Source organism: Falco biarmicus, chromosome 6 (assembly GCF_023638135.1).
Source record: "Falco biarmicus isolate bFalBia1 chromosome 6, bFalBia1.pri, whole genome shotgun sequence".
NCBI lineage: Eukaryota > Metazoa > Chordata > Aves > Falconiformes > Falconidae > Falco > Falco biarmicus.
The window spans coordinates 29,595,427-29,622,738 of NC_079293.1; the positions used below are offsets into that span (position 1 = coordinate 29,595,427).

Sequence of the window (27,312 nt, forward strand, 5' to 3'; positions counted from 1 at the left end):
TGAAACATTTATTGTGTGAAAAGAACAGAAACAATAATTAGCTTACTTTTTCCTGTATGTGTATTTGTGTGCATATATATACCTTTGATTTCAAAACAGATCAGTTTGGACCTCCTTTCTTGCATCTGTAGAACACTGTCAAAAAGGGACAATTTTGTGCTTAACATACGTTGCATTATAATTCCAGCGAAGTCTCTGTATGTTTGTGCCCCTGTGCACGTGCCCCACATTTTCCATGCAGACTATTGGAGTGGAGCAATGTTCACATTACTTTATCCTAAGAATGCTAATCTCAATATACTGTCTCTGTAGTTGAGTGGTAGAGGAAGGGAGAGCAAGGAGATTATATCAGAGCAAGGGCTTAATTTAAATGTTTTTAATTGCATTCTGGAAGAAACTTTCTCCACTGGCAATAAAGCTTAATGTGATCAGCTTCACCAGGCTGGTGATGACATGTGTCGATACCCTGCCCATTTGATGGCTTTTTGAACTATGTTCTGTTTGCTTCTTGATTGTAGTATTTTGAAAACTCTAGATGTAAATTCAGCATTCGTGTAGCTCGGGCACAAAGAGTTTGTGTTCATCAGCACTTGTGAATAGTGACACCCTGTTTTTCTTTCTACCTACATGCTGTGCTGGCCAGTAAGCCTATAGACTGCACAGGGCAAACCTCTCTTCTCACTGTTCCAGCAGATGGAGGCCTATCTAACTCTTGTCCTCAACAATCTTCTCACTTCTCTCCTTCAGACAGGTAGAACAGTTGTCCTCCCTCTTTCCTGGGCTGCTCTTTAATCCTTTTAACACACTAATACACTTTTAATGCATTAATAATGTGTGAACTTTGTTGAACTTGCAACTGCACTTATTACTAACCCTAACACCTTGAAAGAAAGTGACATTGAAACCCCCATCCTGTGCTTGCTTCTTTGTGGGCATTGACTGGAGGTAAATTACCTTGATGAATCATCTGTTGAATGAGGATGGCCATTATAAAATCAGGCCAATGAAAACCTGGGTTGAAACTGAAGTTGATTAAGATGATAAAAAACAAAAAAAAGGGAAGAATTTAGCTAGTGAAAACTTACATTCCTCTGAAGACTGACATTTCCATGTGGCTGTCTACAGTCAATGTATATTTTAATGACATTTATATCCTGTGGTTTTCCTGAGTTGTTTGCTTGTGCATAGGTTGCAAAAGTAAAAGCAAAACAAAGGCCTCGGAGATTAAGTGAGCAATAAGGAGTACTTGTAATGGGAGGAGCCCAGTACCAAAAGAGAATTTGTTTTCCTTTGTTCCCTCGTTTTGGGGGAGGGGAAGACTTTCTGTGTGTTGGATTGCAGTGAGGGAGCCACTTATAAAGTTGACACAATAGAGAAGGCATCTTCTCTAAGGTTTAGGAGACCCAGACTTTGCTGTAGTGTAGGATTCCTCTGACTGTGGACTCTTTTCTACAGAGCTAAAAGTGGACACAGACACTTTCTATAATATCTTGAATTTAAGATGTCTCAGATTCTGCAGCCAGGCCCTTTCTGTCCATTAAGTCAGTGGAGAGAAGTCACAGCAACTCAGTTAAAAAAATTGAAGTAGGTGTTTGAATATGACCTCTACAATTGTCCATTAGTGCTGGAGAAGCTTTGAGTAGTAAGTCAGGCTAAATTGCTCATTGCTTACCTCAACATAGATGCCATGCTAGATGCGTAAGTCTGTATCGAAACTGATAACCTTGAGATTTTCCCAGCTTCTATGTCCGCCCTCTTTAACCTGACCACATTGTAGCACCAAGTCAAAGTCTGATCCTGGGACATTCAAGGCTGTTCTCCTTAGTGGTTTTCACGGGAAGGAAGGGCAGGTGCACAGGTTGGGATGGAGCAGTGATGTGCGCTGGGTGGCTCCATGAACTCTGCTGTAGAGTTCACCTGTCCTGCAGTCTAGATAGACAGCTAAAGTGCTGTAATAACTTGTCTGAGTAAGACACTTTGTCTGTTTTCCTCTATGTGAATAAGAAACTATTATGGCCACCTCAAAGGAGGTTCAGAGGCTCTCAATTATTGCTGCAACATGTACGTAAGGTAGGCCTCTTTCCTTCTGACTATCTTTTCCTGGTTTATTTGGCCTCAGTCAGGACAGGACTTTTTCTCCAGTCACGCTGCTGCTTTCTCAGGGCTCTCTGCCTGCTTTCAGTAGGAAACACTGCAAAGGTAAGCATGGTTTGCTGTTCCAGAACTGCCAGCTACAGGCCAAATTCCTTATTGTTTGACATTTACATAAGTGCAATCATAGCCGTTAAGGAATACATAGGATTGTGACACAAATATTCAGCATTTATGGGATGTGAATCAGATATGCTGATCTAGACAACTGAAGTTTCCCTTCCTCCTTGTGCAGTATTACCAGAATGGGTGGCTCTAGTTTGATCTGCAGTATCTCAGCAATCTGTGTAATGAAGAGAATTTCAGCTGAGCTGGATCGGTGCCTAACTTAAGGACAGGGGAATTGCAAGTCATAGTTCAGCCCAAGACAAATGTCTTGGTGTTGTAAGGAATAAAGAGCCCATTTTGAGTCTGATCCATGGATGCATTTGCAGGGTACTGTCACTGGGTTACAAATTCTACGTGGTCTTGGTATTCAGCCTTACTGACCCCTAGTGCAAGTGTAACAATAATTGCTGATTTAATTTGACCTAACTGAGCTAAAAAAAAATATTCAAGGAATGTGATTGTGAGCTTTGTTAGCCTTCAGTCTCATTTTACTTTGGTGGCGATAGTATGAAGTGAATAGCAGCCAAAATAGTCATGGTGTGGGTAAAGGGGACGACATCTGGCATGACATATGGAAGCAGAACTATACAAACAGGAAGTATACAAACAGCACTGTAGTAGGCATAATTGCCATCTGCAGCCATAAACTACAGAGATTATTGTTGCTGTTCCAGAAGCATGTTAGCTGGAGAGAGTAGCTGTTGAGTGTTAAACAACAATACAGCATACGAAGAAAACACTATAGGTATTTCTCTGTAATGAAGAACCGGTTCTCATCGGGAGTTCGCCAACCCTATATTAATGTTTACGGGTGGCATAGAAAATTCCAGCTTGTGTTCCAGATGATACAAGGAATGAGAATGCTTTAGTATCCTTTTATACAAACAAAATAATTTACCCCCTGTTTGCCTTGTGGGTGCATGTTTGCAGTCTGGTTTGATGTTGGGCCTTTTACATTATGATGACATTGCAATGATTATTCTGGTGTACCCTGAGGTTGTATTAGCATTTGTACACTAATCTACAAGGAGAAATCAACTGAAAAGGATTCTGAAGATCTAACATTTTGTTACTACTAAATCCTTATATTTGACTGTATAGAAAATTAGTATTTATAGAATAAGAATTAAGATGTCTTCATTGTGCTTGTATCAAAAGTTCAGTAGATAGTGTGTATATTGTGTATTTTGTTTTGGAACAGTGGTTAATATTTTGGGGTTAGATGCTCACCCTGTTCCTAACCTAACATGGTTATACTTGTAGGTCTATCTACTCTGAACCAGCCCAGACAAATACATGGATCATCAGGCAGTCTTTCGCAGCAGGAGCCTTTTCAGAGCAGAACTCTGCCTGTTCTAACATACACACATATGCAAGTGCCATATTTCTGGCACTTGCAAGTATGTGTCTGGGAATATAGATCACGGCTCTTGGTGCTGACTAACAGCCTGGGCCTCTTTCCCACTCGTGTGTGGAAGGGAACTGTATATTCAGGGAAAATTATGGAAAAGGCAAGGTGTCCCCTGATCAGTGCTCTCACTGCAAAATGCAGAGGTTCTAGCCCAAATTGAAGCAATGCCTGCATTCTCTCAGGTTGTCTGGCTGAGTGAGTGAACCTGGGCTGAACATACCCCAAAGCCTAGACTAGAGATTTTTGTAAGGAAACAGTAGGTATTTTGAAGGTTAAAATGTGTGTAGTGCACCGATGAACTTGTGCAGTGATAATGCTTCTTAAATATAGATGTTTTGAGCTTAAAGCAGCAGTAGAATCAGTATTAGCTGCTGAGGTTTTCTGAAGTGTTCAGGCTCCTGATTTCCAAGGTTTCAATGGGTCCTAGATGCATGGAAAATACAGCAAATCCTACAGACTTGTCAGTGGGAGATGTAGAAGTTGCTGAAAAACACACCAGACATTTCTTGACTCCTTCAAGCTTGAAAATACTTTTAAAATCATATTGTATTGATTCCTTCATCTGTCAAATGGTAGGTTATACCCTAAGGACTAATAAAAATTTTAAATTTTTAGGACCAAAAAAGGTCTTCCATAGTGGTATTGCTTATAAATTTTATAATTTAGTTAGGTAACATCAATTATCTGTACCTAAAAAGTCATGGCATTTGTCCACATTCAAAGTATATCTTCCTGCAACATAGGTGAAGACAATGGATAATGTAGATAATTAGGTTGCTATTTTTTCAGATGTGAAATTCACAGATTTTTAAAAGCTGCTTTTTGTTAGTGTGAAGTAATTATTTTCATGTCACCAGTGAATTCCTTGCCAGCTAGCTCTACAAAACTGCCTTACATTGAAAGAGCAAAACTGGTTTGGCTGTTCAGTTTAACCAGTGAAGGTAAAGAATAAATCAATGTGAAGAATTTCTACTAAGCGTAGGAAGCTTTTTGTTTTTGAGAATGAAAGTAACCCAGTTTGGTCCTTTGGTTTAAGAATGTTGTGGATTCTTTTCTTGATTGTAGTTTTTAAATCAGTATTGCACAATTATACAAAAGACATTCTATGGCTCAGACAAAAAGTAATGGGCTTTGTTCAGGAGGTTCTGGGTGAAATTTTATGACTTGCCTTATGCAGAAAGGCAGAGTAGGTAATCAGAATTTTTCCTTTTGTCCTTGAAATCTGTGAATCGTTATTTATTAATGGCTGACCTGACATCACATTATTGTCTTCACCACATTAAAAGTATGCTATAAACTGATAATTTACTAATTAATTATTAAATAATTTATATTGAGTAGTCAGAAAACCAAACACAAATATTTTTGAACTGGAAGGGCTCAAATTCTTTGTATAGCTCTCTTGCTATTTTCCCTATAAACATGCAACCAAGGGTAGAACTGAACAAGTTATTTGAAGGCAGTGATTAACTGGATTCCTTAGAGTAATTTATTACTTAGTCAGTATAAAGTGTCTGGTTGATGCAAGTGAGCAACTTCTGCACTTCACATCATTGTAACAATACTAACATTTATTCATCTACTGCTGCTGGTATCATCCCCATTCTTTTTTCCACACAGAAAAAAATAAATCTTCCTGAAATGTTCAGGTCCAGTGGTCTTTTTCCATCTCTTTCAGCTTCTCAAGTTCTGCTTCTGTGACACCACTTAATAAAAAATGGATGAGATCTCTGAATGCTAGTCTAAGAGGATCCTGAACTGTTTAAACTGTTTTACCATGCTTTCACACTTTCAGTTATCTAATGATTATTTAGGTCTTGACTGCTTTGGGATGATGGATATTAGTTTGGACAGTGTTCAGTGCATTGTGGTTACTAATGGTTTCGTAATATTTTTTTTGTTTTTCTTCAGCCCATCAGGTTCACGCCCTCCTACTCCTCAGAGTGACTCGGAATTGGTCAGTAAACCTATGGACAGAAGTGGACTGAAGAATAATCCCCACATGCACTGGGCATGGGGAGAGCTACCCCAGGCTGCAAAGGTATCCAAAGTAATTTGTTTAATTCCTGCTAGCTTCTATTGTGCTTTAATGGGGGCACGTGTGCTTATTCTATTGCACACTGCTAAAGAGGGGATGGATCCTGTTTTTACATAAAATTGCAACGTTTTCTGTAAGAGAATTGCATCTTGCTCCGTAGGAGGTACAGGAAAGTGCCTTGTGCCATGGTTGTTCTCAACACTGATGATACACAGTAGGAAATTAAGAAGTGCCTGAGACATAGACTTGTAATAGTTAGAAGCTTAAATAGCATATAAAATCAAACCCAGTGTTCTTTGTGAAATCATTGAAATTCATAAATGGTCTTAGATGGAAATTAGGCAATTGATGTTAGCGGTGTGATTTACAAAAATTAAAATTGGTTGCTTGAGTACATAAGCATCCAGAAGCACCTGCAGTTCTCTATCTCTGCATGCCTAGATGTGCTGTTGGCTGAGCCGACTGCCATGGTGCCTGTGTCCTCCCTGAAGCCATTTGGCCCAGTTAGGTGGCAGGACTTGTAGCGTGCCAGCAGCATTGTCTCCCATGCTGCACGGTAGCCATGTGCAGCTGTGTACACTGCAGGTCAGTCAGGTACTGGCAGGCTCCTTACGACAGCTATGAAGTCAGAGCATTCATACAGGAAAGGGGAGACCTAGGGCTTATGCTGCCTCAGAGTGTGAGAAATAAAGGTCAGGCTCCAGTGGCACACTGCAACCATGGGAGCAGGAATGGTGCAGGATTTGGCTCCTCCTGCTGAAGGCTGGCTTTTCTGCAGAAAGGATTGCAGGAGTGATGGGGTCAGGAACAGTGTAAAGAAACAAAATTACTGTTTTGCAGGCCAGGGAAGTGGGTATCCTCCTCAGAAAGACTTCTGTATTCTGGTGGTAGTGCCAGAATTATAATGGCATTAGTTATTTTTAATTCACTGTTGGTAGCTAGTGACAAAAACAGAGATGGGACTCCAGAGTTTATAATTCCTTCAGAAGGGCTCTGGCCTTTTCTTTAATAGTCCAAAGATGAGCTGTCCCATCACCTCTGCATTATTCTCTTCCTCATGCATATTACAAGAAAATTGGGAGCTATTTTCTGTACACAGAGAACTGATGTAAGTGCACAGATCCAGGCAGGAGTTTCAAATTAGCATTTCCAGTTTAGAATTTAGGGTTTCCTGTTAGTAGATTTAGGTGTTTCATTTTTACGCCAGTCACACAACCTGGTGTGTATTGCAGATCTTATTACTGGAGGTTTTTCCCTCTGCAACCCCTATCTGTGTCCCCAGCTGAGCTATTCAGACTTGATCTAGCCATACGTGAACTGGGAGTTATGCTTTGGATGCTTTTGATCTTCATGTTAAGAATTTGTTTGCAGTGAAGGTTATAGCAGTTACACAGTTGCTGCTGTAGGAGTTCAGCTCCCTGCTGCAAGAACACTTCTTGTCCCACACTTAGAGAAGGTCTAGAATTGTTCCTATAAAGTAATTTAAAATCTAAATCTGGGGCATAGATGAATGACAGTGTACCCCTGTCCTTGTCCCTGAGAGCATCCTGATTGGGTAAGTACTCTGATCCGCTCTCCCTTCTCATGTTTGTCGGGGTTACCTTCTGAGGAAAAGCTAGGATTTGTGCAGGAAGGGAGGAGAGCAGGATGAGAGCTGTGATGTACTCCCAGACAGATTAGTGGGAAATGAAGACTGTAGAGCACGTTGCAGAAAAAAAATCTTTCCTGGCCTCAAGATACAGATGAATTTTGTGCAAGGAAACACACGGCAGAGAAGACTTGTATGGTGTAGTCTCCACCTCAGTTAGAGGTGGCTTTCTGCTGTAGTTGGTCACCTTGAGAATCTGATCTCACTGGAGCGAACAGAACAGGTTAAACTCTGGCTGTTGCATTTTTTAAGAGCTTTTTTTTTATAGCAATCTGTTATTTTTCCTCACAGGCTAGTTCTCTGCTCAAAGCAAAGGAACCCAGCGTGGTGGATGTAAATCCTTCTGAAAGCACTCACTTTAGGGTCATCCAGAGTTCTCCTATAGAGTTTAACATTGTGCCTCCTCTACCTGCCCTTGGACAAGCAGATGCAGCAACTGCTGATGAAAGTGAGCCCTTACCAGCTGAGGCAAATAAGTCAGAGACAGAGTCTCCGGGAGCAGCTGTACCACTATTGCCTGTCAATGAAGAAATAAAACAAGCTGCAGCTTGCTCAGCCCAACCAGCTGGCAAGACAGAATCCCCTTCCAGAAAGAAAGGTAAAGCTGTTGATTCTGCACTTTTATATGTATGATTTTATCTTTAAATTTCATGATGATAAAGCACCTCATTGCCATATAAATTAATCTGTGCCCTGAAAGCACTTTCAAATCTGGAAAGGAGTAAGCTTTAGAAAGAACTTTCAAAACCTGAGCTATGCAGCAGGCTGTTCACAGGAGCTGTGTAGTAAGACAAAAGATTGTCCTTGGTCTGGGATTTTTGGTAGCTCTGTGTTTATGAGCAGGACTGCAAAACCTACTCCAAATTCATCCATATTTGACTCATTCAGAGATTTCACTTTTTGGTACAAGCATGCTGTATATCTGCTTGTTCACCTGCACTGGCTGCTTTCTGAGTTGTTATGTATCACTGGTAATTGTGGAACCTCTCTGATCTAGTACAAGGTTGTAGTACATCTTTTGAATGACCAACAGATTTGCTATAAAATAAGGTGCTTTTGTTTCACGCCAGCAATGTCAGTTCTGTGTGGTACGCGTCCTGTCCTGAATTTGTGAAATATAACTCCATCTGCTTTTCTACTTAATTTCTGGGCTCTGTAGCCATGGTATTTTATGATAAGTGTTACAATCTTTACCAGAAACTTACTTGCTTAAAAATGTTCTGGTTTAGAGCTCTGGTTATTCTATAATTATGTGAACCCTATATAAGCCTAGTTTGTGCAGCTGCTTTTAAATCAGTAAAAATAAAAGTTTCTTAGCCACTTCCCCGTGCATTCCGCTGTCTTTGAAGACAAAATTGACAGTGTTACTCTGCTCATTATTTGCTCGTTATGTAACTTTTTTTTCAGATTGCTTTTCTGATGTTTGATGTTGGAAATTGAGACAGCAAGAAGTCGTGGGTTTTAGAATGAATTCCAAAGTAGGTTTTGGCCTTACAGTGGTTACTTGTCAAGATGTACCAGCATCAACAGGACAGTGATGACTATATGTTGGCACTAGTGAAAGACCTAGGAGGGTTGTCTTGTCCCCTGCAGTAGTGCATGTGCACAGGCAGCACATCAGTTGTATGTGCTAAACAGTGAGTTGTCCCCTTTACAAGCCAGTTACAGTGTATTTAATGAGCGTAGTACAGTCTGTTTCTTTTTACAAGGGGGGATTGAAGTAGTTCTCAGAGATTAAATGCTCAGATTGCTTTGCTGTGATAATAGGCCTGTGCAGATACTCAGAAAGTTCCTTTTGTTGTTTTCCTACAGTGAGCCACTAACTTCTAATTCCCAGTGGTTTTGTCTCAGCGTATCTCCAAAGTAGTCCTCTGCTGTCTCATTTTGTATATGCAAAGTCTGAACAATGTATATGAGCAACTTGCTTTGAAATTTTCTACAAATATAGTTCACAAACTCTTGATAACTTGTCTAGTTTCTCAGTCTTAAAATGAACAGTTAAACAGTAATAACAGTTCTGTCTTGTTACTTAGAAAATGCTCATTAATACGCTTATTTGTGCTCTCCCTTACAGACAAACGAAGTCGGCATCTTGGTGCTGATGGTGTCTATTTAGATGACCTTACTGACATGGATCCAGAAGTTGCTGCACTTTATTTCCCCAAGAAGTATAAGTCCTTTGTTTATATTTTTACTATTTAAAGAGCTCTTGGTGCCTTCCAGATTTAGATCAAACTCTTCACTGCAAACTAGATGACTTGGACTCTGAAAAAGAGGTCTTGAGGTGAAGGCAGACAGAAAATAAAACGCTGCAGAGAGGAATATTAGAGCATTTGGGCCTGAGAAGCGTGCTTGAAACTAGTTTTCTCTTTTGGTCAATTAAGCATAATATATAGATTGTGGATGTTATGTAATGTACACTGATGTTTGTGAGTGCTACTTGCATGCCCTGGGAGAGTAATTGGCCTTTGGATATATTTATCCCCATGTCCTTGCTAATTACCGTGAAGAACATATCTTACTGTTAAAAGTATTAGCACAAAATTATTGTTCAATGTTGTTCTACTGTGGCTGATCACCTATAAATATGAATTTTAGAAAATTACTTTTGGAAGATGTATGACAGATTTATTTGTGAAAATACTCTACCCTGAACACAGAATTTCCAGCTTGTTCTGATCTTTATTAGAGCCTTTTATAACATTTATGATGCTCTTTCCACATCATACTGTGGTTATTTGACTAAAGTTATTGAGCAACAACTACAGTAGCTTGCATTTTTTGTTTTTATTCCTTGGTTGCTTAAACTCAGCTGTTGTAATAGTAGCATTTCAATAAAATTGAGAAAGATTAGTAATATGGAGAAAAAAATTGAATTGAAAATCCCTTTCTCAAATGCATACATATAAATCTGGAATGGAAAGCAGAGTTTGGTGGGCTTGCACTTCATAATAATGATATAATCTATACATAGATTTTTAAGTGGGTATAATAATTTGTTTCTTAAAATTTTAATCCTAGTAGTTTATACATATTTTATATATTGACATAAATACACAAACATACATATCCTTTCTTTTGGGTTTAGCAAGCAGTTTATATGATTAATACAAAATAAATAATTTATTAGCATGTGTATTCTTGTTCCTATGCGGGAATAGTTCTGCTAGTATAAATTTTGCTTATAATATTATTATTTTGTCTACTAAGATTGTACAGTTTGTTACCTTATTTTTCCTATCTGTTTTGAATAAGTGAAGCTATAATTATACATGCCTAATTTAGGCAACTAAGTAGAAGCGGTCTAATATTTGAGGGTATGTGAGGCCTATACTATTTTGTTTAAACTTTATGGCAAAACTAAGGAAACTTCTTCCCCTCCTTGTCTTTCTGTTTTCCTAAGTGTGTGTCAGATATAAAGAGTACTTGTTGAAGGGAGAGAATTTGGGAATGAATACATGCAGACTGAACTCCTGATTTTTCTTTTCCAGTGGGGATAATGTCCAAAGCAAGAACACAAATGACCCAGGCCCACGGTCTGCCAGTCAGTCTCCGCAGTCTGTTGGAAGCTCAGGTGTTGACAGTGGAGTTGAAAGCACCTCGGATGGAATTCGAGATTTGCCCTCCATTGCCATTTCTCTTTGTGGAGGCCTTACTGAAAACAAAGAAATAACCAAAGGTACAGCATGACTTTCGGAATTGCAGGCCGGTGCTGTCAGCCAAGTTTTACCTTTCTAGACCATGGAAGCAGTGCCCTCCTGTGGCTCTGCTCAAGAATGTGATGAAAAGTACTGTCCCTGTAATGTTTCCTAGAATTTTTCATAGTTAAAATAGTAGACTTATATATGACTGACTTATTTGAAAGTATTCTATTAGTATTTTTATTTCCTGATAGTACTGCGTTTTGTATCACAACAGTGTTAATGGTACTTTTATGTATTATTTATGTATTGGTACAATATATAGCTAGGAAATTTCCAGCTGTTGGTGTCAGAAATGAAAAAGGTGGTCTGTAAATGGAGACATTAGGTGAGGAAGTTGAACTTTGACCTGAGTTCCTGCTCTACTTCCCATTTCTTGTGTGACTTCTGGATGAAGCATTTACAGTGCTCTGTGCCTTAACTTCCAGCTGCACAATGTGAAGATACATGTGTTAAAACTTGCAGTTTCTTCAGTAGTATGGCATCATAAAATTATATGAGCCTGATGCTACACTGATTACTGTTCAGAAATGAGTTATTAAAACATTTCAAATATGTGGTGATTAGTACTAGAGTTGTGTTGTTGTTTGAATCAATTGTGAATTATATAGATTTTGTGAAAGGAGTTACTGCCAGTGGAAGCGTATTTACTCACAGGCACTTTCACTTTGCTGTAGGCCTTACAAGTGATCATTAAGTTTTTGGCTGTGACTTTACATATACCTAGAGCCCATTGGTTCCTTCTTCTAACTTGGACAGAGGATCAGTGAAAGGCATGACAAAATACTTCCTTGCCTGGCTTAGAAGCCTGGTTTTCCTGCCTCACAATTCTATCCCTGAGCTTTCAGTTACCTTGTATTTTGAACAGGAAAGACACCCAGCAGCTGACAAAGAAACCCTCAGCATCTTCTGAGACTGAGAGGCTCTGGACCTCTAGCTTGCTGCTAATTACTAATTACTGATAATCTTAGAATGCTAGTAATGAAGGGCTGACTCTAAATGTGAAACCTGCGTGTCTGAGAGGTGGGCTGTCCCAGGCATCTATAAATGCATGCCTTACCTACAAATTTTTTTCTTCCCACAGAAGAATTCTTAGAACATGCAGTAACATATCAGCAGTTTGTGGACAATCCTGCTATCATTGATGACCCTAACCTTGTGGTTAAGATTGGAAATAAGTAAGTAATATTTCAGGAAAAAAACTATTTGACTGTTGTAAGAGAAGCACTTTGGTGTTGATTGGTTTAACCATATCTGAAAAATAGGGTTTGAATGTTCATAGCTTAGATTTATCCAGATAGAGTCAAATCTCTAGTGAACTTAGGCTCTTCTAGTTACCTTTCCTCCTTTAGATTGAAAGTAAAGAGCAGTTTTAGATGACCTGTTACAGCTAACTGACACAACATGAATTTCAAGAAGCTAGTATTAAATACTAATAGTGTTCACACTCAATTAGCAGAGTAAAAAAGAAATAGGATGTTAACTTGCTAAGGCTTGCTTATGTGCCAGTTTGAATAATTAATATTTCTAGGGATATGATGGTCTGCTTGCAAGCAGTCTATATGCAGCAGTTTGTATATACTGAATGTTTTGCTAATATCCCTCTATGGAGGCGCTGCTTTTCAAGACTTGTCAAACTTCACCCACCCAGTGTGAGGCTTCTATTTCTACAATTTGAAGACATTATTTCATATGTTTGTATTGCTGACAGCAGTGCAGCACTATGGTCTATGCCAGATACAGCTTTTTGAAGGATGTTTTAAGTTGAGACCTCTTTGCATCTGGCATACGATGTTATAGAGTAGAGGAGAGATCATGACATTGTGCTGCACTATGGAGGTTAGGCCACACTTAGTTACAGACATCACTCATACAAATCTGAGATGCCTGGTGCATCTTTATGTGAGAGTTTGTATTGTGTATGTTATGGCCTCATACCTGACCCTCTCTGTGGTCTGAGGTCAGTCAGTTACTGCTTCCCTGCAATAGTTCTCCGAGTTTGGTAATGCTTACCTGTCTACTGATATGTTGGGAAGAGAGGTGTACTTAGTGAGGATCTTACTGTCATATTCTCTGGATGTCATGTGAGCTTCAACTTACCTTGACAGGTGGATGGTAATACTGTATTTGTCCTACTGTCTGTAACGAGTTGACCTATGTTCAGCAGATAACAGCAAAAGCTTGACATCCTCCAGACTATGGCCCCTAACTTTTATGTAGTTCCTTTGATGGAAGAACAGTGAAAAGAGCTTGTGAAAAAATGTAGGTAACGCCGTGATAATGAGGTGTAGTAAGGACGAGGAACGCATGAGAAATAACCTTTCTACTTTAAGGACCTAGCTTCTCTTGCATACCTTGAAAAGTATATGCCAAGAACACTTGTGAACATACTGTGGAATAAAGTGGATCCGCTATTACTGGTGCAGGCCTATGCTAAAGAGACTTCATGGCTTTAACCTGCCAGATGATAATTACTGGGTAGACTGTGAATTGGAACCTTGTGATTACGAAATGCAGTAATCATTTCTCTTGCATGCCCAGGTACTACAACTGGAACACAGCTGGTCCCCTTCTGCTGGCAATGCAGGCATTCCAGAAACCTTTGCCAAAGGTGAGATTGAATGTGAAGGTTGGTCAGAGAAGGAGTTGTGACATTCTGCCATTTATCGAGGCAGGGAAGAGAATTTTTGTACAAAAGAATCTGCACATCAGTAATACCTATCCACACATAACCATTAATCTATCTTATGCTAAGGGCTAAATAAGCGGGACTAAATTTGGTCTGTGAATAGTGTTTATTTGCTAGGCTAAGATCATTATAAATATTTTGAAGAAGGAAAAGTTCCTGTTTTCCTTCATTAATATGGATTGTAAACATATATTGTATTGACCCATGTTAGTGCTTGCTGTAGCTGAATACTTGGTGACTGCTTTCCATTTTATCCGTATATGACACATATCAAATAAAAATAGAGGCCAAGAATTTTAACCTCAGTGAATAAGCTTTAACTACTAAGTAATGCAGGCCTATAGCTTGCTAGTGTTTGTTTCTTCATTGGTTGTTCATAACCAAGCCAGGTAGGTAGTGACAGATAGCTATGATCGTGACAGCTATATATGTCGGCTTACATTAACCGTGTTGATGAACTTAGTCTGATTCCACATGACCTGGTGCCACATAGATGCTCAGGTCAGAAATACACTTACTGTAAATGTATAGAAAGAAGTAGTATTGTCATTGACACTATTTTGTATCCTGGTTAGCAATGGATTTAATAAATTTTGGAATATAGTTTCTTTCCTTCTGCCATTTGCAGCACTTCACATGTCTTTGAGTTTAATCTATGTGAATTCAAATGCTATCTCTATTGCTGTGGACTTAGAATAAACATTCCTTCGAAGCCCAGAATACTCTCTACCACTGCATTCTTCCTTAGTACCACATTAACTATGTACGCAGTCATGCATAGCTGCACTATAACATCCCAATATAAATTGATCCTAAAAGTCCTGAACATCTGGTGAACCTGGCTTGAATTTCAAGGATGTAACAGAGCCAGATGTTTTGTGCTTTACTGCAAATATTCTAGTTATCATCAAAGAAGGGGTTCATCCCCTGGAACTAAAATGCCCACAGAAGGGATGCAGTTACCCTACTCTGTATTTGTTGGGCACTTCCACTGAGTGATTCAGACCTTGTTAGGTGCCTGTTGGGTCTTCAGTAGCAATAAAGGTAATGCAGGGTAAATGCATTTTTAATTAAGTGCTTTGCCTGAGTGAGGTGTTTTGGGTTTTGCTTAGGGTGGGTAAATGGAAAGAATTGGTATGCAATATTTTTCCAATGAGGGAAATGGCAATTCTTTTAACAGCATTCTGGTTATGCCATTATTCATATAGGCCATCAGTTAAGAAAAGTCATCTATGACTGAAATTTGTGTTCATTTTTTTTAGTGTTTAACTTATACTCTGAATGCTGATAACTTTCTAGACTGTGCAGTTTTAATTCAGTGGAGAAGCCACTATATATAGTTGGAACAGCCTGTATGATTGGGAAGGTTAACTTGACTGAACTGTACCTCTGAAACTAAAATTATTCATTTATGCTACCAGTTATCTTTCTTAATGACTTGTTAATTAGGGTTTTGATTGGATGTAATAATGGAACTATGAAATGGAAATACTGAGACACTTTATCAAAACAGGCTTTATGAAGTGATTGAAAACTGGAGTTTTGCAAAATCACTCATTTTCTGCAAAATACGCTTAAAAGCATGTCTAATTGTAAGCATGTGAATTATCTCACTAAAAGCCAATAGGACATCTGCTTGAAGTTGTCCATATGTTTGAGAACTTCCTTAAGTTGTAACCATTGTTCTCAACAGTGGCATTCCATTCCCAGTAGCTCCATCTGCTCCTTGTTTTTCTTACTTTGTTTAAAAGTTCTCAGCTTATTTGCTCAATTTTACTCCTTTGTATTTCTTTCTGTTCTCTTATACTTTAGATAGTATAGTAAAGAGAACCTAGAAAATCTGAGGAAAGGGATGGATTGTCCCATATGTTAGCTGAACTCAACCCTCTCAACTGCTAAGAGTACTTGGAATCGTGATTTTTTTTTTTATTTTATTTTTTTTAGATCACTGATCAACATCAGTTTTATTTTGGTGACTTTGCTTACAGTGGAGGCTATCATCTCAGAAAGCCAGTGGCTAAACTATTCTAGGGTGTACCAAACACTGGCCACCTTTACTGTAATATTTTCCCCTTTCATCTTTTGCTTGCTGTCTGAGTGAAAGAATTCAGCTCTCCTTGTTACAATGCATAAGGCTCCAGTCATTATGGGTATTGAAAGAAACTCTTCTCTACTGAGGTCCAGTATATATAAACAATGAAAAGTAGCCAGGGTTTAAAAAAAAATATTTCTAACGTCAGTCAAATTCATAGCATCATACTAAACTCATAAATGCTAGTAAGTTCTCTGTTTTTTTCCAAAGTGGTGATTAAATGTGAACTTTGTATTTATTTTAAAATGAGAATAACTATCTTGCATGTTCGTTTGTTACTGTTTCTCGTGAGAGCTCATTCAGGAAGCGATTATTTTTTTTTAATATCATTTGCAATAAGTAACTTCAACTTAAAAACAGTAGGTTCTCCATTCTAGACATTATACTAATATCTATTTATGCTTTTTTTTTCTTCTTTGATTTTATCTCTTTTTCATTTTCCTTTTAAAAAATACCATAAGTATTCATGCTTGAGTTACTTCAGAGCAGCTCTGGATACCATTAGATTTTGCTTTAGTAGAATTTATGGTCCACAGACAGTATGTTTACTTTTCTTCTATTTATTATCAGTTAAAATTGTGTGTTTGACACTTTCTTTCATTTACATATATCAGGTTGTCCTTTGTTTTGGTTTTTTTTTATGTTACCATCCATTTATCACAGGCCACTGTGGAATCTATAATGAGGGACAAGATGCCTAAAAAAGGTGGAAGGTGGTGGTTTTCATGGCGAGGGAGGAACAGCACTATTAAAGAGGTAAGTTTTAAGAAGCAAGTAGTGTTTCCTTCTGGTTGCAGTGGGAAGTCTGGATACCTCCATATTCATCCCTTGGAACTTTGCTCCTGAGAAGTAACTCTATATTCAGTTTCACTGGGGATATACACATTAAAGGATGTTTAAACAGGATCTAAAGTGACTTCTTTTGATTTCAGAAAGCTTTGGATTAGACCCTACCTGAAACATTTGCCTACAGTTTTTTGGTTCTGCATTTATTTTCATTACACAGACCTGAGGCGGTATTATCTAATGGATTAAATCTGTTTGGGAACCTAAATTCAAAGAGGTGTACCACTAATTTAATGGTTTCATGCAGATTACCTACCTTTCTGCAGCTTTCTTTTGATAGTGGAAGAACAGACATATTTATGAGTAGTGTGAGCTGTAAAATTCAGCAAAACCTAAGAGGGAAAACTGACTATATATTAGCTTTAAAGTCTTTTTGAATTTCTTTTCTGAGCATTAAAAGTTTGTGGTAACAGTCTTAAAGTCGTGGATGAACACTAAAGAACAGTGAAAAAAGCAGAGCTTTATATGAAATATTGATCTCCTGTCTAGACATATTTAATCTTTAAAGTTGGCTAATAAAACTTCATATTAATTTATTCTACTGAAGCATTAGTAGTTGAGGGGAGAAAATGACTTCTAATACGTTTTTATGGTTGTGGCTCAGTCGATGAACTTTTGTAGCCTTGCATGAAGTAACTGTTGTACTGAGCTGTGGGTATGGGCTTCAGAGCGTGAGATTTTAGTTTTTGCAGTTTAAGTTTTTTGAATTTTTCTCTGGGTGGAAGTACTTCATTATCTCTTGAGCTGTGACAGCTATAAATGGAAAGAGGAGGTGTTATTGTTGTTGGTGTGTCTTGTAAAGTCACTATTTAAAAAACTTGTGGGATGAAACTGATGGAGCTTAGCGTTTACTCGTGGTAAAGCAGTCTGGAAAGTTTTATTGGATTGAAGATTTTAATGATTCTATGAAAGGTAATTGTGTATGTGTTTCTTTTGTGGTGATTTTGTTTTTCTTCTCCAGAGTCATATTTTGCATTTTTAGGTGAAATCTAACTATTTGAGGTGCATGAACTAAGTAGTTGCGGGATTGATCCCAGAACTTCAACAGTACTAGATGTGAAATCTGGTATTTCTGTACTACTTCCATGCAAATTATATTTGCACTTTTTAGTTCTTTCCGCAGCCTTTATTCTTTCAGACGACCATGAAGCTTTACTTTGCCTACAAGCAGAAGAAACAAACATGCTGTTGATTTTTACCAAGCCTGTACAAGACAGAATTTGGTTTTCAAATATTTTTCTAAAAACACTTGTTCTCTGCCCTACAGGAGTTGCACAGCTTCTCATACTTGTATTTTTACAGGAAACAAAGCCAGAGCAAGGTATGAGTGCGAGTAGACTTACAGGAGAAGACTCTTCACAGATGAGCATGGCAAACAGGTACCCCCAAAATTATCTGTACCTGAAATGAGCAGGAGTTATGAAAGCAAGCTACCTCTTACACTTGAGCAAAGAAATACAGTGTCAGTGTAATATGTTTAATGTTTTATTTATTGCACCAAATAAGTGCAGATGGGAAGGCCCTACCCATTGCAGGGTTGCAGACCTTGCAAGTGTACTGTGACATTTCTGTGGTTTGGCTGGCAGCTCCATGACACACATTCCAGCCCCTTAAAAACAAACAGTAATTGGAGCAGTTTTCCAAAGCTGTATGTGTGTCTCTAGAGTTCTCAAATGAACATCGTAGATGATCCCATGCTGTTGTCAGATCCCAGTTGCTAAAATTTCTGATTTACTCATGTTTATGGCCAGACAACTTAATTTGTTCCTGCATATTTTGAGAAGTCCAGGGGCCTAAGACTTTATAGAGTTCTTTTCACAGGCAATAGTCATGGTTTTCTATTACTTCTTTCAAGGAATGCAGAAGTCTCTTCCTTCTTATGCTTCAAACTAAGCCTACTGTATGGACAGAATCTCTCCTTCAGGAGGGTTCCATAAGATGAACTTTAATTTGCTCGGAGGCTTGGAGGGATGACTTAGCCAGGGACAGCTCTCCTACCTTGCTCCTTTTCTGTACATACAGATCTTAGTGTAAAGACAGCCATCTATGTACTGTCTGCACTTTGATCTGAAAAGGGCCAGATTCAAATATGCTTTATGCTCATAAGTTAAGTTCAAGGATCACCTTTATGAAACAAAAAGGCATTAGCTGTTATTCTTTCTGGAGGTCAGCAGCTGCAGTCCAGGCGAATGTGCTGGAAGGAGGATTCCTCATTCTATAGACCAGCTGTTATCTCAGATGCCTTTCTGAGTTGGTGAAAGCCACAGAATAAATTGGAAAGGCTGATTTTCCTTCTAAGGATGACAAGTGACATTTTGGTCTGTTTCTTACACCGTTGTTTAAAGATAAGCTTTGGAGTAGGATTAAGATTTCAAGCAGACTAGATTCTGTAATTGGTGTTATTTGTTTAAATTTTAACTGACCTTAGAAATTTGTCATTAAGGATTTATTACTTGCAAGCAAAATTGGGCAAGTGGATTGTTGAGTGAAGCTTTTGAGATCCTGTATTACAAAGGATAAGAAAGGCTTTTAAATGTTATTTGTCATGACATGTGGTACCTTGATACCAAGATTTCCTAATATCAAACAACATCCAGGTGTGGTCAAAACCAGAGGCCAAATGCTGATTGTTTTAAAGGTGAGATTTGTAGGATCTGAAAGGGTATTTTACCTTCCACCTAAGGTCTTAGATTTGTTGACTGTAGGAAAACTTTCTCTGTGAAGAAGAATATCCTTAACAAATCTCTGAAAAAATGGTTGTAGCAGAAACAAAGTAAAAATTGTACTAATGTATATTTAAACAGAATTGTGTAAAGGACCTCAGGTTTTATGATTTTTCATCATCATATCCTGACTGGGATAATCCTGGAAAAGAATAATCCAATGATCTAAAGTTGCTCATTGAAAGAGAAAAAAGAGTTAGTTTCTATAATAAAATTTCCATCACTTGGATTTTTTTGTTAACTGCTAAATTCTTTGGGGTAGGAAAGAAGGGGGGGAAGAGAAATCCAGCATAACTAATGCCTCTTTCTTCTTCTGAGAACTGAGGATTTTTTGTAGTTGTGGTATCTAATGGGTATTATCTTTTTTACACTATGAGATTTTTGAGTCAATATGGCACATTAATTTACATCCATTTAAATTGAAAGTAATGAAAACTACCTTATAGACCAGTTAATGGCTAGAACAATCAAAGTGTGAATAATGGGGAACATGCGTGAATGAAAATTCAGGACTTCATTGATATATTTAAAGCCATAATGTGAATGACCTCCTGTGAGACAGTACTTAGGAGCAGAGAATCAATGCCTTACTTGGTGACTCACTGTTAATGCATGTTTAATGGATACTGAGATGCATTTACTGACATGATAACATCATTTTCTCCATGTGCAATGTTCCAGAATAAAAGATGAGTCTTCTTCAAGCGATGAAGACCCTAGAGCTGCCAAACAAAACCTCGGGTCATTACAAACCAACTCAAGTCATCTCTCATTATTGTCTGGAATCAGTTACAAAAAAACACTTCGACTCACTTCTGACCAGCTTGTGAGTTAATTTTACATCCTTGTCCTGAAGTGTCCTTTCTAATACAACATGAACAATACTGTTATTCAGGCTTGCAAAGCTTAATTAGCTCTTACGTCTTGCATTTAATTCCCTCTCATTATATTAAAAAAAAAATAGCTTTTCCCATTTCTCTTCACATTTTAAAGCATGAATGTTGTACCTTGCAGCGAGTGCTGGGGTTCAGACATTGGGAGACATGGGATCCCATTTAGACAAATACCAAAATTAAATTCCAAAGTATGTATTTGTCACCTGAATAAGTGTACTAGAACCATGTCCTTTTTGTATTGTGTATATATTAACTCACAAGTCTCTCCTCTTTTTTTCTTTTTTTTCCTCCTCCTGTTGCTTTCCTCATATTCATAGGTAGACAGTCACAGTTCACATAAATACCATTTTCTGTTTGAAACTTCTGAAAGAGCTGCTTGTGAATTCACTGTGAGGCTAGGCTATTAATTTCTTTGGAGCCGATTCTCTTCCTCTGTGACAGAGGTGTTTTGACTAATGGTGACATTCCAATTGGATCTGGAAAAATGGGCTACTTTAGGGAAATTCTTTTTGTCGTCTTACCCACAGACAGTTAAATTTCTGAAGAAAACCCACACTCATTGTGGGTCATTGCCTGAGTAGTTTGTAAGAAATGTGAATTTTTCCCTAAAAGTCAGATGGGATATATAGGTAAATTTCTATAGCAAACAGAAGACAAAGGTTACACAAATGTAGATTCTCAGATTCAGAAACCTCTCAGAAAAATTAGCTGAAGCTAAAACTACTTTTAAATTGGTTTCTTGATGGAACAGTGGGTGAGACTCAGCAGTTACCCATCAGTTCTGAATTCCCACCTCCTTGTCACTTTTTAACTAATTGAATAACTGCAGTGAAATACAGCTAAGAAGAAGAGATACTGAAGTATTAAACTCCTGCAGGTTTTGTGAAAATTGTTAGGTCCACAAATAGAATGAGATAAGTAGTGTCTTGCCCAGCATATCACTAAGCAACACAGGAGACAGTGGGAGGGAAGAGCAGCGAAGTGGGAGAGTTGAGGATTTGGTAGAGTGAAGGTCATATGATATGAGAGGTGGGTTATTGTAGGAAAGATGTAATACTGTATAACAGGAATCCCCTTATAAACACTCTTAATTAGAGTTGGTGAAACTCCTTGTTACTCACGTTTCTCTCTGCAAATTCCCCCATACATAGTCCCTATTCCATAATTTGTTATTGTTTATGTGAACTTTTGGGGAGATTTTTCTTTTTATACCCCTGACTGTGAAACTGAATATTTTTGGTTTGGTTTGTTCTGCTCTGTAAATCAGTGCTTGGCGTACACCACACCAGGCAAACCTCTGCTATCAGTATTAGACAATAGCTCTGCCAAAAGCAATGAGATTCAGTGTGACCAAGGCAATGTGCATCTGTGGGTTTATTTGCACTGTGTCAGTTTCACATGCTCAGTTTGTTGATTATCTTGCTGATAATGTCTTGCAGAAAAGCTTAAAACTCAAGAATGGCCCCAATGATGTGACCTTTAGTGTTACAACACAGTATCAAGGCACGTGCCGCTGCGAAGGCACCATTTACCTATGGAATTGGGATGATAAAGTTGTTATTTCTGACATTGATGGAACAATTACACGGTGAGTTCATGAACAGGGAAAGAGGCGTTATCTACACGGGCAAGTTGTCCTTTGGACTAAAGGAAAAATTAACTAACAGGGAATTTTGAGTCACAGAGTCATCATATTCTAGTGTTTGGGCGGTGGGGTGTGTGTGTTTGTTTTTTTTAATTTGGCTTTCAAACAATGCAAGAATCATTAGCTGAATTCTTAATTTAATAAAGACACATGACATGTGCCTATTTTTTGTCGCCTATTGGTGTTTCGTGATAGTATTTACAGTAGTATTGGAGGACCTTCTGCAAAATCACAACCTTTCTGCTGCATCACACTTATGGAGCAAACTGGCTACATTAATAAGAAGAAACACATGAATTCTGTTTTAAAAAGCATTACTGGGGCATTCCAGTGAGAGGCATTATTATTTAGAACACAAGACTCCAAAATCTATGTCAGAACTAGAATTTAATGGAAAGTTTCAGATTAGTGCTTTGGGTAAAACCCACAATTTTGGAGTGAACAAAATGATTCACTCGCTGATTTTTATTTATTTAACACTGGGGAAAACAATCGTGTGGGGAGCAGGCAAACACATAAGAAAAATACAAGCATTGTCTTTTGGCCTTTTAAAATTAAATGCTTAGAGTTGTTTCAAAATCAATTTCTTTCAAAAATCAAACAGGAAAAATAATATCCAAGAGCAGTCTGGGGTGAATTAAAGTACTTGATTTAAAATGAAACTGTTTTCTTCCTTGTGATTTATCCATTGTAGGGCAATTTTTTTTTTTTTTTAATTCCAACATAAATGAATATCCCCTCTCCCTCCTTTGATTTCTTAAGCTTCAATAAAGTAAGTAGGATCTGTTCTCTCTGCTGTTGAGCTCACCAGAGAGTTACTGAATCACTTCACCTTACAATACCACTGCAAATCCATCTTAAGCCACTGCCCAATGTTTTCTTCTCATGCAAGATATTCAAGGTGTGGATTTCTTGCTGTGTATCGGTAAATCTTTTGTCAGGTGAGGGTGCTTATTTGTTTGAATTTCTAGGTTATTATAGTGTAAAAAATTTTCTTTCATGTAAAGGGGGAAATACATTGAAACCAGCATAACTATTTCATAATACTTCACATATAACCAACTGCCAGTTTCATGCAAAGGCAGTTTGAAGTAAACTATAATGTGACTTATCTTATGCTTGCAATTTCCCATGAACTTGCTTTATGGGTAGATTTGGTTTATTTAGAAAACATTTAATGTAAATCACAAAAAGTATCCTTAGTACTGGCCAGCCTGTTATGCAGGTCTGATTGATAACATGAAGTTACAGCATATAGGCTACCTTATGGGTCACAAGTTTATCCACGAAGACAGGTCCTGGGGCACAAGAATAATTGAAACAATATGGCCAAGGATGGTCATGTCAGCCTATCTCAAAAGAAAGGGGAATAAAATCATCCTCTTCTGATTACAGTCAGTACCTTACTGAAAACCTTATTTTCTTTTGCTGCTATCCAGATAAGTTAGTGGAGTTTGTATTAGCCTCAACGGTTATTATAAGTATTGTGGGTTTTTTTTTCCCAGTTCAATTATATTGGTTTTCCTTTATTCAGGTCAGATACTTTAGGTCATATTTTGCCGACTCTTGGCAAAGACTGGACACACCAAGGGATTGCAAAGTTGTACCATAAAGTGAGCCAGTGAGTATTCAGTAAATCTGTGCACGCATCTGTGGCTTGTTTGTGTTTACTCATTTGCACATAACAATTAACATTTCTGTAGATTTCTCTTAACCTATAAGGGTGACGATTTTATCAATGTCTCATTCCTTCAGTGGTGCTTACACAGGGTGAAAATCTGCTGTGTGATATCCAGAGAAAGACCTGTGTTGTGTTATGAAAAGCAAAACCCCCCAACAATGAGCAGTGACTGCTTTTCCAGCCTTCCCAAACAGATAGCTACAGTTAGATCCAAAAACTGTATTTTGCAATACAGCAAGTGGAACTGTTTTGCCGACTGGAGTTGCAGCAGTATTCATTCGTAAGATGCTGATACACCTTCCCTTCCCTCTTTGTTGAGGATATTGTGAAATGCGTAAGGACTGTTTACCCTAGGGTCGTCACTGTAGGTGAGTTCTTCTTGCCAAACTTGACTCACCTGGGGTCATGCAGGGATAGAATCTAAAACACATGGGATGAGTTTTTCTGAGGGGAGTTTCCTCTTTTTCCAGTGACTAAAAGGGGAGTTTAATGAAACAGCTTAGACTTGAGCCATCTAAACATTAGGCTTCTGGTCAAGCAAGATAAGTCTCACCCTTAAAGCACAGTGCAGTGTCTTATCTTGAGTAGAAATGGACCCATTTTGGGTGCTCACTGCTAATATTCTTGGGGTTTTTTTATTGTATAGATAATTATGAGCTTCGAAGACATTGATTATGATCTTTACTACTGATGATTATATGATTTTTTTTTTGTTATTTCTGTATAATGTATTTGTTGTTATGCCATTGTTAAATTGCAAAGTTAGGAAGGATCAGTTTTAAAATATTTTTGTGTCATTGGTTAATTTTGAGAGTAGATGATAAGTAAACATTGCTTAAAGTGCTATTTAAAGCCGTTGAAGGTCAGTAAGACATATGCAGTGAAGAGCCTGAGGAACAGGCTTTTACCTGGCCACACCAGTGTGAGCTGCTATATTATAGGTCAGTAGTTGACCTGCACCAGTGCCTGCTGGTCTACAGTGATAAATACCTTCTGTGCCACTGTAGGTGGAAAGACCTGGATTCATCATGTTTGCTTGTGGCTTGTACACTCTGTGTAATTCGTGGAGAAAGGCAGGCGTCTTCAAAAAGTAGCTCAATATACCTAAGATCAAATAATGTTTTGAAAAAATACATTTCCATTACCTATTGAAGAAATATTGGGCAACGGTAGATCAGCTGTTAGCAGGTCAATTAATGCCATTAACTGAGGGACTATCTGGAATGATCTAGAATAATATATTTCAAAAAACTGAAGATATGTCCTCTGATGAATATGAGCAGGAGAAAAACAGTGGGACCGTACCAACTTGCATGGGGTGATGTGTGGGAATGCTTCCTGGTGAGCCAGGCTAGTGCGAGCCAGGCTAGTGCAAGAGTACAGTTGTACTGTTGGTTCCCCGGATACTTTTTGCAATGTAGTCAAGCCATTGTGTACTCCAGAGGATCGAAGACAGAATAAGGTGAATCTTGTGATTACCAATTGAGAGAAAAAAGGAAATGAGGAGAAAAATTAAATGATGTCTGAATGGGGTCAGATGAAGTTTCTGATTTTAACTTTTACAAGGAGGATTACTGATTGCTGTCTGTTCAGGTTGATATTTCTGCTTTACACAGAAAATATTTTTTTTTATTACATTACATTCAGCTGTTCTTATATATTCAAATTACCATAAATGTTTGAAGAACCTCTGGTACACATCACAACTGTCCTATTAGTTAATCTGATTTATTCTGTGTACTAGGGTTACACTAAAGTTTGTTTATCACTTGTTTTACACAGATGATGAATTATATACTAGAGATGATGGAATCTAAATTATGCCAGAGACATTTGTCTGTGCTTTTATTCCATGTAGACATACATGGTCACAGAAAAGACAGGACAGCCTGGGGATTCACATGCTGAGCATATTTAGTTCTTTATATAACCTCCGCATTACATTTGGTGAAAATGTTAATTGATTTTTTTAATTGCAGTTGTTATTTCTATGCCTGCCAGCATTGTCAATTGTTAGGGCTTCCGTGGTCATAAACATAGGGAAAAATAGATTTGAATCGTGTTGTTTTTCAAATTACTGAGTTAATTATGTAGTGGCTAGATATTACAACTGAACACCATATTAATGTTCAATAGTTAGATTTAATGTCTGTGCATGCGCTGAATACAGTATTTCTTCATTTCATGAACAATGATTTCTTTATAGGACTTGCAAAGTAAATTGCTGCTAAGTTGAACTAACATCATTGGACTCTGTCCTATCATGAACAGAACCAAGGGTAACCAGTGACTTCTGCCAAATGCCAAACTTTTATTTCAGTGTCAAGTCAAAGATTACTTCTCAATAATGTGTTTTGAAGTTTAAATTTGCTCTAACTTGAAGGAATATGATACTGCTGCACATAGAGTAGTCTTTTTTTTTTGCAGAGGCCGAAGGGGCAGGAAAGCAACACTGTTAATACAGCAAAGGCTAATACACTGCTCTCTGCTTTGTGCCGAGTGTTTTCCTCTTATCAGATGTCACTTCAGTTAAGGAGTATGGTTCCACTATGCAGGTGCATATAAAAAGCTGTAAGAAGTCGTAAGTCATGAGAAGACCAGAGATAAATGAGCCCTCCTTGTGTGTAAATCACTAAATGCAGTGGGGCTAGATGGATTTTAATTATCCAAGTTTCTGGCGTAAATGTTTTTTATTCCTTTTAAATAAGTCTAGGTTAAACATGTCTGTTTAACAGTCATGACTTGATTCATGTAAAAATAAACACACAGAATGCCAAAATACCTGCCTTGGTTTTACAGTAATTTATTCTTTTATTTCTGTTCACAGAAATGGATATAAATTTTTGTATTGCTCAGCACGTGCTATTGGAATGGCAGACATGACCAGAGGATACTTGCACTGGGTCAATGAACGAGGAACTGTGCTGCCTCAAGGGCCAGTGTTGCTGAGTCCAAGCAGCTTATTCTCAGCTCTTCACAGGTAATGCAATTTCACTTTTATGCAGAAAGAAACTCAGATGTTGGTGCAGGCTGAATTCTCGCTTTTTTTTATGGGAGCACTTGGAATCATTCATAATGGTTTTTTTTCTTATGTATTGGTGCAAAATTTAATTAAGAAGAAATTTTGTTAGAGAAAGACCAAAATTCAATAGATAGGCACGTTGCTTGGTTTGTCACTTAGGCATGCCTTAATAAACATCTGCGTTCACTGTTTACCAATAGGTACGGCCTGTTGACTTCATGAGTTTAGTGTGGTGTGTTAATATTTAGCTATGGGAAAAAGTGAGCATTTTAATAACAGTTACTCTTGCCTTGATTTGTAAGGTGTTCCAATTGGCATAAATATTTTTTGTGGAAGCATATTTGGTGAGTTTTGAAGAAATTCATGTGAAAATGAAGTGAACTTTTTACTCCTGACTGCAGTTTAGTATTCTGTGTGGACAGTTTTGTTCTTCCTAGTTGTTGAACTGTAATAAGTGAATAATAATAGCACAGATTATGAATAATGTACCTTCTTCCTAATTCAGTGAAGCATGTCAAGTGATTACTGAAAATATTTCAAGCTGTTAAAAGCTGCTGTGACAGGATATATTTCATTAGAATTTTTAATGGAAGGTTGTTCAGATGTTCCCCTGATTGACTGACGTGCTACAGGCTGTCTTACCAGTCGTGTTCTAAATATA

The 27,312-nt window shown here is 37.9% G+C and overlaps 1 protein-coding gene across 3 annotated transcripts in view; it reads left to right on the forward strand.

The window, feature by feature from the left end:
- LPIN1 (lipin 1) overlaps positions 1-27,312 on the forward strand; it is a 50,928-nt gene that overhangs the window by 14,670 nt on the left and 8,946 nt on the right. For all 3 annotated transcript variants that reach the window (XM_056343528.1, XM_056343529.1, XM_056343527.1), the window contains exons 6-17: positions 5,582-5,711; positions 7,648-7,954; positions 9,431-9,524; positions 10,848-11,035; positions 12,142-12,235; positions 13,599-13,668; positions 16,502-16,594; positions 17,987-18,063; positions 20,089-20,233; positions 21,743-21,891; positions 23,483-23,569; positions 26,457-26,609. In XM_056343528.1, coding sequence (XP_056199503.1) covers positions 5,582-5,711; positions 7,648-7,954; positions 9,431-9,524; positions 10,848-11,035; positions 12,142-12,235; positions 13,599-13,668; positions 16,502-16,594; positions 17,987-18,063; positions 20,089-20,233; positions 21,743-21,891; positions 23,483-23,569; positions 26,457-26,609 — 1,587 coding nt within the window. The remainder of the gene's footprint in view (positions 1-5,581; positions 5,712-7,647; positions 7,955-9,430; positions 9,525-10,847; positions 11,036-12,141; positions 12,236-13,598; positions 13,669-16,501; positions 16,595-17,986; positions 18,064-20,088; positions 20,234-21,742; positions 21,892-23,482; positions 23,570-26,456; positions 26,610-27,312) is intronic.